Source organism: Prinia subflava, chromosome Z (assembly GCF_021018805.1).
Source record: "Prinia subflava isolate CZ2003 ecotype Zambia chromosome Z, Cam_Psub_1.2, whole genome shotgun sequence".
Taxonomy (NCBI): Eukaryota; Metazoa; Chordata; class Aves; order Passeriformes; family Cisticolidae; genus Prinia; species Prinia subflava.
In genome coordinates, this window is record NC_086283.1 from 96,850,513 (window position 1) to 96,865,411 (window position 14,899).

Below are 14,899 nucleotides of genomic sequence, written 5' to 3' on the forward strand. Positions count from 1 at the left end.
GGAACAAACACAAAAGAAAACAAGCAGAATTTTGTATCTGTAGAAATAATAGTATTAACAGTAACAACTTTTCTTGAGGTTTCCTCCCAGCCCAAACTGTTCTGATTCTTTGTGACTCTGTGGTACTTCAGACAGGAAGGTATGTCCACCTCTCTTTCCTGTAGTAGGTTTAATAAACCATGTAGTGCTTTTTATTTTAAATAATTATGGAAAATAGTTTTTTTTTTTATATCAGTGTAAGCTTGATTAATAAGGACTTACTGAGCTTGCAAAAAGAAACATGTTCATATTGGGAGGATTCAGTGGTTTGTGACTAGTCAGCTCAGTTGTGATAAAGAAAGCCACAACTACTACTATCAGTGATCTTAAACTTTTCCCCTTTTTTCCCCCATGATTAAAGGACTGGAGGGGAGAAACCCTAATGCTGCTCTTGTTCTCATACAAGAGCTGGTGTAAAAATACTTACAGTTCTTTTAGGGTGATGAATTATCTTTCAACATGTGCAGTCAGCCTTTTGGCCAGTGTGACTGGTACCACGATAGTGTCATCATATGGTATCAGTGTGGAGTCCCTGCATGTGGTTACTTTCAGTCAAAATGGGGTGGGAGGGCAGTCAATATTTTAATTTTTTTTTACTGTCTTTCTAAACAGCTGTATAAAACAAAGTTTTGCAAGTTTAATCTTAATAATCTAAACCCAAAAAAGCAGACACGCTCTGTCATAAAATAACTATTAGTGACTAGTTTGTATCCTATAAATCTAACTTGAGTTGATAATATGGTCCATTACCAGCTAACTGCACAGAGTATTTTTCATTTTACACTCTTCAGTTACTTTTTAGTGAAGTGTTAAAAAATATGAAGCTTTTCTCCTCTCTAAAATTGCACACTGTCTGTCTGTTATTAGGGAGATAACAGCTCTTATAAATGTTTCAGTAAGCGTTAAGTAGACAGTTATGTGCACTCTCATTCCACGCTTATTTGCTTACTGTAATAAACTGATAAAATATGTGTGGTTTGTCTCTGTGTATCTGCAGGCATCATGAGTCACATAGATTTCCTTTAGAAATAATGTTGTGTCTGCAGAATTGATTGGTTATTTTCATAAACCATCCAAAGGTACACAAACTACTCCTATTATTTAAACATATGCTGTGTAAGATTTGCAGGAGATTATCTCCTGGTTAGTAGATGCTTCTTGTTCTGTTAACTCTGTGTGGTTCTATTTTAACCCCAGAGTGATTGCAGGTACCTATCCCATGGGTTTTATCACAGCTGCATTAAAAATTTTAGAATTAAAAAAAAAATGTTTACCAGACTGATGCAGCTGTTCAATACATCACATTACAGTCACATCACACTTTGTTAGCTCAAAATCCTTGCTAGTAAGTAGAGGCTTTGAAAACTCTAATTTCCCAGAATTAAATTGCTTTGTTCAACATACATATGTTTTATTTATTTCTAGTACTGCCAGTTAAATGCAAGTGAAAATTAATGTTCTGTACAAAGAAGATGACTTAAATATAATGTCATTATTCTGATTGTCCTTTGCATTTTTGCTGCTATGTATAGCATGGTGTTGAAAATAAAAGTGAATGGACTCACAAGCTTTTTATAGCTGAAACTAGAAGCAATGCTGAAGAGGGCATAGGCATAGATTAAAATATCTAAAAATAACAGAAAGGATTCTGTAAAACTTGAATTGGTGTTATAATTTAAGTATAGTGAGAGTTTTTTTCTATGTGTATGCATTTTGGAGCAGCCCATCTTGGCTGCCATCATGCAGCACATGCAGGATAACCAGGAGATGTAGCCCAGCCAGCACAGGTTTGTAAAAGGCAAAGGTCCAAAAAGCTGAGGCCAATAAAGTTCAACAAGGCCCAGGGCTGGCTCCTGCCCTTGGCTCACAACAGCCCCAGGCAGGGCCACAGGCTGGGGCAGAGGGGCTGGAAAGGACCTGGGGGTGCTGTGACAGCAGCTGAACATGAGCCAGCAGTGCCCAGGGGGCCAAGAAGGCCAAGGGCATCCTGGCCTGGATCAGCAGTGGTGTGGCCAGCAGGGCCAGGGCAGGGATTGTCCCCTGTGCTGGGCACTGGTGAGGCCACACCTCAAAACCTGTGTCCAGTTTTGGGCTCTTCACTACAAGAAGGTCATTTTGGTGCTGGAAGGAGTCCACAGAAGAGCAGTGGAGCTGGAGACTGGTCTGGAGCCGGAGTCCAGTGAGGAACTGGACTGAGGGAGCTGGTGGTGTTTATCTTAGAGAATAGGAGGCTCAGGAGGGACCTTACCACTGTCTACAGCTGCTTGAAAAGAGGGTATAGCCAGGTGGGGGTTGGTGTCTTTTCCCAGGTAAATGATAGAACAAGAGGAAATGGCCTCCAGTTGTGCAAGGGGAGGTTTAAGTTGGTTATTAGGAAAAAAAATCTTCACCTAAAGAATTATCAGGCATTGAAATGGGCTGGCCAGGGAAGTGGTGGAATAACCGTTCTTGGGAGTGTTCAGAAAAGCATGTGAGTGTGACACCTAGGAACATGGTTTACTGAAGAAGGCAGGGCTGGGTAAACAGCTGGACACAAAACTTAGAGGTCTTTTCCAACCTCAGTGGCTCTGTGATTCTATATATCTACATGATGGACTTCTGACTACTTCTTATCTTTTCATTCCTATTAATAAATATTGTTAATAAAGTCATCCATAAATTAATACAAAGAAACTAGTGTACTTCAAAATATTTGTGTTAACATGAATTAAACATATATCCTAAACTTGTTAATGTAAAATGGGAGAGCTATTTCATGAAATAACTTTTCTATTATGCATGTCCTGCTCAAATTGAATATTAAAAGTCAGCAGCTAAGCTTAAACTTAAAATTAAGGTTTAAATTCCATCTTAAAACCTTGAGTCTTGTTCATTATTTGAGTAATGGTTTAAATAACATGCTTATTTGACTGCTAATAACCTCTTACTATTATTGTCTCTTTCTGTGTACCAATAAGATATTCACTATTCAAAGTATTACCTTTATTATTTCTTGACAACAGAGGGGGGTTTTGAGAGTTTGACCTTGACAGTTATTTCTACAAAACTAAGCAGACTATTATTCTGTGAAAGTTTAGGATTTCTGTTCAAAGATGTTTTGAATTTTCAGTAATTGTGGAGGTCCACACAAATTATACCTTTTCCATTCATTTTGTGTTGGCTGTAAGTCTGGTCATGTGATATCACAGGTCATTATTTTATAAATATAACCTGAAGTAACCCTTATCTTTCCTTAAAACTTGTGTAAAGAATTCAAATTCACTTGTCTGCATATTTCTGTATGTGCCTTCCTTTTGTACTTTATGACTTCATGATTTCCTTGTCCGTAGTATCTGTGGGAATTTGTTTGCACAAGCAAATGAATGTCTTTTTTTCATTCCATTTCTGCAGCATAGAATGGACTGAAACATCTTTGGGATTTTTCTTACTTCTTCTAGCAGCAAGACTACTTAAAAAGTGTCAGCATCTTTCTGCTATATATAACTATGTTTCTACTACTTCACCAGTGTAATTGTTAGACAACTTTTTTTGTGGTTTTAACAAGAGAAACAGAAGACAATTTCTCACTTTACTTTCACCTTACACCATGTGCTTGGGAATACCCTTGAATTCTGATACATAGAATGTTTCTTGTTGGGAAAAAAAATACCTGTGTAACTGTAACTCTTTTAAAATGTGATAATTTAATAGCTAACTGTAAAGCTAAAAAATTGAAAACAGACTTACAGTGGTAAGTGGGACAAATACAACAAAGATATTTTCAGCACCACAAATGTTTTTAGGCTCTGCTATCTGGTATCTATTACTGCAATTTGCTTATGCATTTCAATATGTCCATACATGTTTCTGTTTCACTAAAATTCCAGCTCAAAAGCACGTGCTCTGACTGAATGAAAAATGCAATATTCAAGTGTCATTTTTACTGTTCTTGACTTACAGCATTTGCCAACTACTGTGTTATACCTTACAGGTCACTGTGCAAGTCTCTGTGCCAACAAAAACACATGAACTGCTGCATCGAATGAGTGGGAAAGGATTAGCAGCTCATTATCACTTCTCAAGACAGCCAGGCATTTTTGGTGATGGTATGGTACCTGTGCAAGTGACAGTAACAAACACAACGGATCAGAAGATAGAGAATATTCACATCGGGGAGAAGAAATTACCTCCAGGCATGAGGATGCATGAGTTTAATCCAATAGGTAACCATATCCTGTGTTAAAAACCCCAGACTCTTAATCTTCATCAAAATTTCAAATACAGGAAGGTGGTTTTGCATAGTTTTGTGTGTGTGACAGGGCAGGGGGGTAGGTATATGTACATACACACACTCATCAGCTACCCACTTGTTAGGACAAAATCCTCCTGCATCCCTGCAAACTTTGATTCTCTCACTGTCTTATTTTAGACTGGCTATTATGGGCTTCTGTTAAAAATGAGGTTTTGATTTTTATCTTCACAATTATTTTCTTATGAGGCCGTAAATAAATCTGTAAATGTATTATTCATGTTGGTGGCTCAGAGCATTGTCATTTGTTCCTTGTGAGCTTATGGCAGTAGAGTGGACGTGTATGTTTTAGTTCAGCTTGTCTATACTATAGTTCCATGAAGTGGACCTGCTTAGACTAGATAAAAAGCAATGTGTCATCTGGCCTAAATTGTTTTACTTTCTACTTTCTAATCATGATGGTTTTTTGCTAAATTTCTGTCCATGGAAAAGAGTATAAAACTTGAGGAAGAGCACAGATCACAGCAAGTTTTTTTTCAAGAGTAATACTTACACAACCTGCTTTCTGTTCTTGGCAGTTCTTTATTTTTGGACATTGTGGTATAGTCAGAAGGAACAGAAGTGTCTCTGTTTCATAATACAAATTCTGCTTCAATGAGCTACATTATTGTGTGAATATGTATCATGATATACAGGAACATGTTCTTAAAGCACAGCAGTGAACTAAAGAGCTTTGTTTTAAGTAGTTAAGATGTTTGTATTAAATGGCTCTAAACTATTGAAATACTAATTTTTAACATAGAAAAGATCATACAGATTTATACCAAATAGCTACAAAAACAATTGTCCAGTGCTATGGTTTATTTCAGAGTTAAAATTAATAACTGTTTGCATCTTGGTTATGATACACACTTGATCAAGGCAATTACTTTTAGAACTCCATTCGTTTTTGTTTTTTAAGTGACCATTTTGCTTATTCCTCAAAATGAGTCCAGCTTAGAATTGAGATATCAAGTTAGTTTTGCCCATAAGCTTTATTTTATATCCCTATCTGTAAACATTTGAAGAAATTAAGCAGAAAGGCTTACAAACAGAAATCTAGTAATACTATCAATCAGATCAGGAGATACTATACCCACAGTAACAGTAAATTAACAGTAGCATTCGCTTTTCTCACATAAAAACATGGGGGGAGAAAGGTGGAATTAATAGATTATCCACTTCAAGTTCCTTGAGCTCCACAAAGCAATCCTACCCTTTAAAATATTTATTTCCCCAAGAAAGACATTGTGGTATCTGTCCTGCGAAGCTCTTGGTTTCTTCTGCAGAAAATAAGCTATCCATCATCTGTAGTTCTTCCAAAATCTTAATTTTTCTTGGTTGAATGCAAACTTTCTGTGTTCTTTGTCATTTTATGTAGAACTAAGTCTATACACCCCATTCTTACTATATTTTGTGTTTCCAGCATTTGGAAAACACATCCTATAGTTTACCCAGCAGACCCAACAGAGGAAGAGTCAGCACAGACAGGAATTCCTGGTGGAGTATAAGTCTAGTTTTGCCTCAGTCACTGAAATTACTGTTGGCAATTGTCCCGATTCTTCCAGTAGAAATGGTTCAAATTACTTCACCTAAGTCCCTGTGCACAACATTTTCTTGTTCCTAAGTATGTTTGAAACTCCCTTTGAAAGCTCAAAGACTTTGGTGAAGTTAATTCTGAATTAGAGCTGGAGCCTGTAATTTTTCAATGCTTTAAACGGGCTCCTTGGAATAGTTTTGTTTTCTACACTTCCTAGTATTAGTTTAGACTTTACCCAGCAGCATTAACTCCATGTTTTCTGTATTTTTACAAACTTAATCTTGAAATAGTTAAATTTTGTTACATTTTGTCACGGAGCCGCTCACTTTCCACTTGCAGTTCCTGAAAAGTACCAACTACATTATGAATAATCTGGAAATCAGACATTTTTCTACCTGCCTGATCCTTTTTTTTTTTTAATTCCTCTTTTTTAAGTGTGCTTTCAGCTCTTTGTTCTAATCTTGAGAAGACAAAAGTCTGCTTCAATGCGTTTTTGCTTATGTAAAGAAAGACCTTACAAGGAAAAGCCTTTATCTCTACAACATTAGGGAATAGTGTAGTGATTTAGCCAAAAATCTAAAAATGAGTGTGTCTCTTGGTATCTTCACTGCCAAGAGTGTCTCAGTCTGCACTGCTTGTATAGCACAAAGGGATCTTCCATTTAGTGTTCATAATCTTCCTTCTCCCTTCCAACTAATGCAAGTGGAATACTGAGACACAAGTAAACCACAGTAATTATGAAGTAGTTTAGGTTCAGCTGATTTTCCACTACGGTGTGTGTTAATCTAGATTTTATTTGTTGTGCATTGCTATTTACTAACCAAATCTGCAAACCAGTGTTATTGAAAATGAAATCTCAGTGCTGGATCTGTGCACAGTCAAAAGGATGTCTTTCCAGTGTATTTTTTTTTCTGTAAATCATTTTCCTTTCCTTGCTTTTCTAATACAAGGCCTTATTTTGTTGATGGGGCCCTCAGACTGAAATGGCAACTTGTCATGTGCATTAACTCTGTGAGAGGGGAAATCCAGGATGCTTAAACATGCAAGTGTGACATTTGGGTGATACCTACTTGTAATAAAACTGCAGCTTTTGGATTTTTTCTTACAGAACTTTTTAAAGGGTTTTCATTATGTGAGATTTTGCATCTGTCATCTTCTGTTGCCTTGCACGGGTACTTTATCTGTTAAAAATCTCTTCCTGCAGAGTGCCTTGAGCCTGGTGGATCTGTCACTGCTACAATGGGTATTGATTTCTGTGATTCTACCCAGACTGCCAGTTTCCAGTTATGGTAAGTTCTTGGGAAGGGGAGGGTAGTTTTTTGCTCCTGGAAGACAGAAGTAGTTAATTGGAAGTCTACTTGGTGATATCAGACTCGCTGCTTTATTAAATATTCAAAGAATTAAATAAAATTTACAACATGATGTGTATTCAAGATGTTTTAAGGGAAGTAACACATTATTGGTGTTCAGTCTTACTTTTAGGAGCTTTACATTTTTGTCCCACCCTTCCTGGGATTCTTCTTATTAACACCATCTTGAAAGGGGCAGTCATGTCTGACTATTCCACTGTAGTGTTTTTTGTGTTCTTCCTTGTAGGAAACAGCAAGTCAAAAATTGCACATACTGTGAGAAATTTTAATACCCCAAGTCTTTATTATGTCTAGTCATGGTAGTTTTAACATGACTGCCTAAAAGCAACCCCAAAATTTACCTGCCAAACAAACTTATTCCTCATGCTGTAGATTCTTCTAAATCAGTAGTGAGAATGAAACCAAGTAACTGGCTGGGCCAGCTAAATCCTGTCTAACATGCCTGATTATGCATTTTTTGTGCTCGTTATTGGCACATGCAAGGTCCTCTTTCTGCATCCTAGGCTAGTGGGGAACCCTTTCACCCAGGGAGAATTCTGTTACAAACTAGCACATGAAACTCGCATAATTTACTGTAGTGATGTCCCAACATAGGGAAGGAAGGGTGGGAGAAAACTCAACACCTTCTTTTAGGAGCATTTCAGGTTTATATAGTCTTTTAAGCTGTGCAAAAGGGCTGTACAGATCCACACAATTTTACATATCTTTCACATATTTTGAAATAATGGATTTTTTACATCTTGTTGCAAGAGGCACAGCTTTCAATCTTCAGCACAAAAAGAGGGATACTGGATATTAGTTCACGTTGCTGCATTTTAGTTTCAGGGAAGCCCTTTGTGAAGGTTCTATACTTCTTCCTTTAGAAAATTTCTGTAGAAATTTCAGTGTACTGCTGCTAAGCAAAGCTGGTTCAACTGACAGGTTATTGAAGATAGCATGAAAATCCTAATAATAAAGATGTACCCAAGTGACTCCTAAAGCATCACTGTTAAGATAACATTTCTTGTTCTAGGGGCAAGGAGGTTTTACTGTCGGATTTTTTTCTTTCCATTTCCCAAACTTTTCCCTGTACAGTGGATTATCCTGCATAGCCAGCTTACACATATTTGTACTCCCAGCAAAATGTCTGCAGCACGTAGTTTAAGCACGTCACGTTGCTGTAGCTGGTTTTTATGTTGTTTGCTGGAGTTTGGAAACAGCTTTGAACTGTTACCTGATTTGTTTGTTTGGGTAGGAGATTCCCTTATAGGCAGTGCAATTTCAAAATTGTAGACTCTGACTCTCTTTATCTAAACATATTTTGAGTTTCATGAAATAGTATGTGCTCAGTTTATCAAGCAGAAACATTCTTTTTTAAATAAAGTGGGTATTTTTCTTTCAAGTACATATTTTCCGTCTACCAATGATTTGATTTTTAAGTTACACCATTTATTGCTAAGAATCTTAGCAGTGATGAGGATAAGCAATGTAGCATAACACATTGATTTTATGCAGATCATCACCTTTATGTTTTGGGAGGTCTGCTGTATTAGAGATATATAAAAACTGATTACTTTCTCCAACATTGCCTAGTAATTGTTTATTATTTTCCTATTAGACAAACAAGACAGATCAATATTCCTGAACACCAACCAGACTATGAGTAACATCACTGTAAATAGATTTGCCTCAGACCTCAGTGGTGTATTCATTTTAATGATTTAGACAATGTGAGTCCAATGACAAAGCGCTCAAGCTAAGTTTAAAATTAAATTAAGAATAGGAATTGCTTACTTTGTTCCTTTCCTAATTGATAGGGCCTTGTTTCTTTCCCGTTAGTTCCTAGAAAATAGCATAAAAGTAGGTAAAATGTTAGTTGCATTAAATTTGCCATTTTACACTGAAAACATATTTTGTTCAAAATCCTACTGATCTTCAGTATCTCTGAAGAAATTGTGCAGTGTGATGTTTTGGGAGCAAAGAGCTCAGCTAGAGGCTCTGTAACTTTTAAAAAGCTTTTATCCAAAAGAAGGAATGACTTCTAGAAGTTTGTCAAAACGTAGTTGGAATAATGTGCACACAAAGGTGTCTATACTCTCATATTTCCTATTAACACATCTCTATGAGAGATGTTGTCAGTTATTTTGTATTTTTGCAGAAGCATGTTCAGCAGTAATGTGTTCCTGATCATAAGAATTTTCTTTACATTGTTCTAAGAGGACCACTTTATCTTGCATCAGATGTAATTGATCCTGAAGCAGTGTAATCACAATTACTCACTTTCTTAATTGGCCTGCCCAAAATCAGAAAATGGAAACCGATCGGCAGTGTTTAAATCAATAGCTTTGTAGTAAAGCTGGTGGGGGTAGGGACATAGTGGTAATGGGTAGATCAATTGGTCTTAGATGCCAATCATGGACTGTGTGTTTTGCATAGCAAACACTACCCTTCTGCTTAGGGATGTGCTGTTGTACGAGTGGTTCAATAAATACAAACTGTATAAAGAAAAAAAATAACATGAGTCATATTTAGATCTTTTTCTGAATTGGTTGTACAAGTCAAGGACAATGAAGGAGAAACTGCAATGTAGAGGTTTGAAGGACTGAGCTTTGAAAGAGTTCCCTCTCAAATACGATTTTTGGTAAGCAAACCTTACCAAGATCACACATCTAATTAAAGGGGTGTGAAGCGCCTTAACTTGAAAACTGTGCCTAATGCATTTGTTTAGAATGTGTATTAGGATGTTCACAGCATGTGCTTTTAAGGAGAACATCATTGTTATTTTTCTTGTGCCACCTCCTTGCAGAGGCAGTTATTTCAGCCACACTGGTGTTCTGCATGATAATGCCTCTCAAGCAGAAAGTTAAAGAGGAATAAATGGAGGAACTCAGCCTTTTAAAAGATTTTTTTGAATGTTACCCTTTGGTTTTGTGTTACTTTGTTCTCATTTTGCAAACAAGATAGACACAGCTTAGAAGTTGAAAGCAATTTATTGTTGGCTAACTCACATGCAAGGTAGGTTGCTAGCTTGTTGAATTATAGTTAAATTTTAGTATATCTGAGCAAGAGACCTGAGCCTTAGCTAAGCAGGTAAGCATCAGTTGAACAGAGAAAAGGTTGGAATGGATCCTTGATATAACAGACTATCTGCAATACTCCACTGGCTGTGGAATTACTTCTTTTTTTTTTTTTTTTCCCATGTCAGTTCTTAAAGGTTTTCACATTAGTGTATTTTTTCTTGAATCCTTGAGCTCCTACTGTTCACCATTTCAACAGTCTTGCTGTTGTTGTTATCTTTATTGTCTTGCATATCTCTACTTTTCAGATATTCTCAAGTCTTTCTCTCAGTTTACTAGTTTTTTAAGACGTCTGAAGATTTGGGAGCTTTGCCATGTCGGAATTTTGGAATGAAAGTCTTTGAATCTCTTGAGATGAAAAAACAAGGAAGGTTATAGAGACAGAGAGTTAAAGCATGCACATGCCCTTAGTCTTTTTTTGTATATGTAGTAAGTGTTGTGAATTCCTGTCTGTGTTTGTATAACTCAGTGGGCAAATCTCCAGTTTCTTGTAGGTATGATAATGACTAAAGGTGAAGGGGAGATGTCCTTTTTACAGCACTGAAAGCTGGAGAAGAAGACTTGTCTTTTCCTTTTCTAATTCTTTTTCTCCTCTCTTTCCAAATTAACTTAGTTGTTCCCAAAACCATGAAAGAACCACAGCTTTAAAGATAAAATTAATTTATGGAGAAGCTGTCCTCTTCTTTTTTCTGTTCTTTTGAAAAGTATGCAGGGAGTTGTTTAGCTTTCTTTGAAACCGTTTGGTGTAGGGGAGGTCCATGCCATGCATCTCTCTCCCTAGTTCTGGTTTTGCTTCTCTCTCCCTAGTTTTCTCAAGGTTTGAGTGCAAAGAACACAACGAGAGCTCCCAAGAAGAAAGAGGAATCAAATGAAAGCAACAGCTTCTGTGCCTTTCATTCTTTTTCAGAATAATTAGGTAATTGGAAAATAGCATAGCATGACAGAGGTTTCTATCTGGTTACCATATATTAGCATTTCTTAATGTCCCAGTGCCATCAGGAGGACCCTCTCATTCTGATAAGGAGAATGTATCTTCTTCTGCTGTCGTTATGCTAATAGAAAAGGAACTTGTGTGTTCGTTTCATCTGTCCTGTACTATATAAAGAAAACATTTTGCTGATTACTCCAGAACAGTTTGGTGTAGCAGAAAGAATCTAGCAATTTCTTAAATGAAGTAATCTCTGTAAATGAGATTTAAAGATTTTGTTCAGTCTGTTCTCTGCAGGTTCTGCCTTACTGTAGAAGCTTTTGCTCTGAATTTTATTTTCAAAGGAAGAGATTTTTTTTGCAGCATGAAATTCACTTATTCTCTCTGTGTTGATGTAGAAATCTTCCCAAGCAGAACTTCTACCTGCAAGGCAGAGTAAATGAAGAGGGTTGGTTGGGTAGCAGTCAGTATTTCTGTTGAGTGCAAACATGCATTCAGGTGTAGATGCTTGCACCAAACCATCTGATTAAAATCATGTACTGGAATATGTTACAGAATACATTAAAAGCTGGTGTTAGAGATGCAGGATTCTCTTCACATCATTGTCACTTGCATTTTCACTTTTTTCTTGCCGTTTCCTTCCCTAGTGCTTTGTCAGCAGATCACCAAGTTGCTTATAGATGTAAGACAAGCAATCTAGTACTCTTCTCTTTATTTCATTACACTAAAGTAGTCAGTTGGCCCTATTCCAGAACACAATTATGCCCAGATAAATAACTGACCTGGAAAAAACAAGGCTGGACATGAACAACTGCTTTCATTTGTTGTATTGCTTTGGCCTTTTTGTCTCCTAAAAGCAGGATACAATCCTTCCTTTTCTTCAGCAAGACCGTGAATCAAGTCTCCTGTACTTCTCCGTTTTGTGTTTTGTTTTGCAGGAGCTTAATTTTCTCTCAGTGTTGGTCTTCCTCTTATGTTCTTTTTTTTTAACATTTGTGGAGATTTTTGTGAATACAAGACAAAATTTGGGATATATAAACCAATATTTGGTTTGGGATAGATATGTTCTGGGGCAAGCTGCTGCTGGGAGTGAAACAAAAAAGGATAGTATAAAGAGCAAAAAGAATATTCCCAGTCTGATTAGAATATTAATTTATTAAAAGCCTTGGAAGGTAAGACTTTAACCACTGCTGTTGTGGATATTTAAAAGAACTGATTCACAAGTGTTAGTATTATTTACCTTAGTTTTAAAGAAGATTTTGCCATCATTGTTCTCAAGTCTTTTGTTAGGGTGGAGAACTTTAGCAGGAACCCTTCAGAGCCAATTCTTTACAAAAAAAAAGCAAAACAAAAAAACCCCAAACAAACAAACAAACAAACAAAAAACCCCACCACCAAACTGAGAGAAGAGAGAAGGAATAGCCAAGAGTTTCAAATGACAGGTGCTAGCTGCTCCCACTCCTTCTGCAGACACTTACTGAAATCTTTAAACTGTGCATCTTCTGAGGGGTAGAATGTTAGTTTTGCAGTGTCATTTGTCATGGAGCTAGTGAGTCTCCCTTTGTTCCTGTTGGGAGCATTATTGTCTCTCATTTGTTCATCTTGATGTGGGCATCAGAAGATAAATTCATGTGATACTTGAATCATTAAGTTGATGTAAGTCTTTTAACACTTTAACAGTTTTTAAGGAGTATCAGTAAGCATGTCTAATATTATTTGCCCATAAGTTCACAATTAAATACATAATGTATTTTGCAAGCTGCTGTTGGCAAGGTACTGTTGTCAGACATCCCCAACTGTCTGATCATTTTAGAGCTTCCCTCTAAGAACTTCTCATTAAGCATTCATGTTCCTCTAAGGCTGTAACTTACCAACTGCATTTGCTAATACCAGAAAATGCAGTCTTGAATTTTTGAAATCAAAAAACACATTCTGTTGGCCTGAGAAACTTTGGGTATTTTTTCCAGTAAGCTTCTTCACCTTGATCTTCCAGGAAAGTGAAAGCAACACCACCTGAGAGATGCTTCAGTGTCGCTTGAACCAGTTGTCCAGCAGATTTTTTAAAGTTAATGTAATTTATTGCTTAAGCATCATTTCTATTAATTATAGTCTTGAAAATATAAATGAATAAGTTAAGTACACTGAAATTTAGTTCACTAGGTTTTGGGGGAAGTTAAGTAGTTGTATTCCAAGCCTCAGTTTTATTCTTAAACTTCTCCATTAGATACCTGATGAAATCTCCATCTTTGGAGACACTCAGAGCTCAAAGGGATGAGGCCATGAGCAAAGTGAGCTAAAATGAATCTTGCTTGAGCAGGAGGTAGAACCAGGTGATTTCTAATGATCCTTCTGAATTATACTGTGGGTTTATGGAATTACAAAGTAACTTTTGTTAAATTAGATATTATGATCTCTCTAATATAAATATGTAATAAAAGAGATGCAGATCAATAAACAAAAGGTGTATATTTAATCTGTGAAGTGTCTGATAAAGACAATCTATAAGAAAAGATGATCTTCTGTAGCTGAGAAAGAAATTTCCAGTGAAGCACACTGGAATTAAAGTAATGTAAAGTAACCCAGATGCTGACCAAAGTAAAATTAAGAACAAAATGGTTTTGAAGAACAGCTAGCAATCAGGATTTTTGCTTATAGGCTGTGAAGAGTTACTATTTTATCAAAGAATATATAATAGCTATTTATTCACTAGAGAAAATGGAAGTGGAGTGTTTGTTAACAGCAGAGGTGTCAAGTGATCCTCTTGGGCAGTTAGGGACATAAAAACCCCTGTACTCATGATTTTATTCCTTCTTATAGTGGAAATATTGTTATAAGCATTAAAGCAATCTAATAATTGATGTTGTAAGTCAAGTTTATGTACAAATGGCATCTCTCCAGTCAATGTAGGGCATAAATCATTGTACACAAAATGGTTTATCTGTTTCAAGCTGAGTTATATAGAGCACATCTTGCTTAAATATGAAACATAACATTGGCTGAACAATCAGTTGAACAGTGTCAATTGCTCGAGGTATTGTTGAAAGTGTTAGTCTTATAGTCCAAGTAGTAGGTATGAACAGCAAAAAATTAATGAGGCAGTTGATTAAAGACCCTTCTATCAGCTCTTAAGCTGATTGAGTTCTTAATCACTTTTCAAAGGAAAAAATAAAGAAAAAAATACTTCTTGCTTATTTTACTGTGCACTTAATCAGGCTAGACAATCAAACAATCTCTGCTCTTTTATTATAATAATGACTTTAGAGATGGATGGCATTTGAAGTAGTACAGGAGAAAAAAGTCGTACAGGAGAAATAAAAGTTTGAATGTGTTAGCTTTTAAAAGCAGCACTTAATAAATCATTTTTAAACAGGAAGTACTAGGAAGTTTGAGGGGATGTTCCCCTGTATGTTTACTAAACAGCAGCTCTCAAAAAAGCTAGCATAAATGTCCAGTTTTATTTGAACTGCCCATACTTGAGACTGCAGTCATAAGCATAATTATACCACATCAGAAGCTAGAAAATAAGAATGTACTAGTTCCTAAGCATTTCCTTTTGAAAATGAGTGATTCAATAAGTATTAGATTTTTGAGTAGAAGGATTGTAAAATGGTTTTCTGTTTCCAGGTGGCTTGTCTTGCATCTTTACGAGGGAGACACATATGTTTTCTATACTACTGATCTATAGTGCTGTTTGCTGTC

At 36.3% G+C, this 14,899-nt stretch overlaps 1 protein-coding gene across 2 annotated transcripts in view; it reads left to right on the plus strand.

The window, feature by feature from the left end:
• AP3B1 (adaptor related protein complex 3 subunit beta 1) overlaps nt 1-14,899 on the plus strand; it is a 153,409-nt gene that overhangs the window by 118,708 nt on the left and 19,802 nt on the right. For both annotated transcript variants that reach the window (XM_063422023.1, XM_063422024.1), the window contains exons 23-24: nt 4,010-4,241; nt 7,051-7,135. In XM_063422023.1, coding sequence (XP_063278093.1) covers nt 4,010-4,241; nt 7,051-7,135 — 317 coding nt within the window. The remainder of the gene's footprint in view (nt 1-4,009; nt 4,242-7,050; nt 7,136-14,899) is intronic.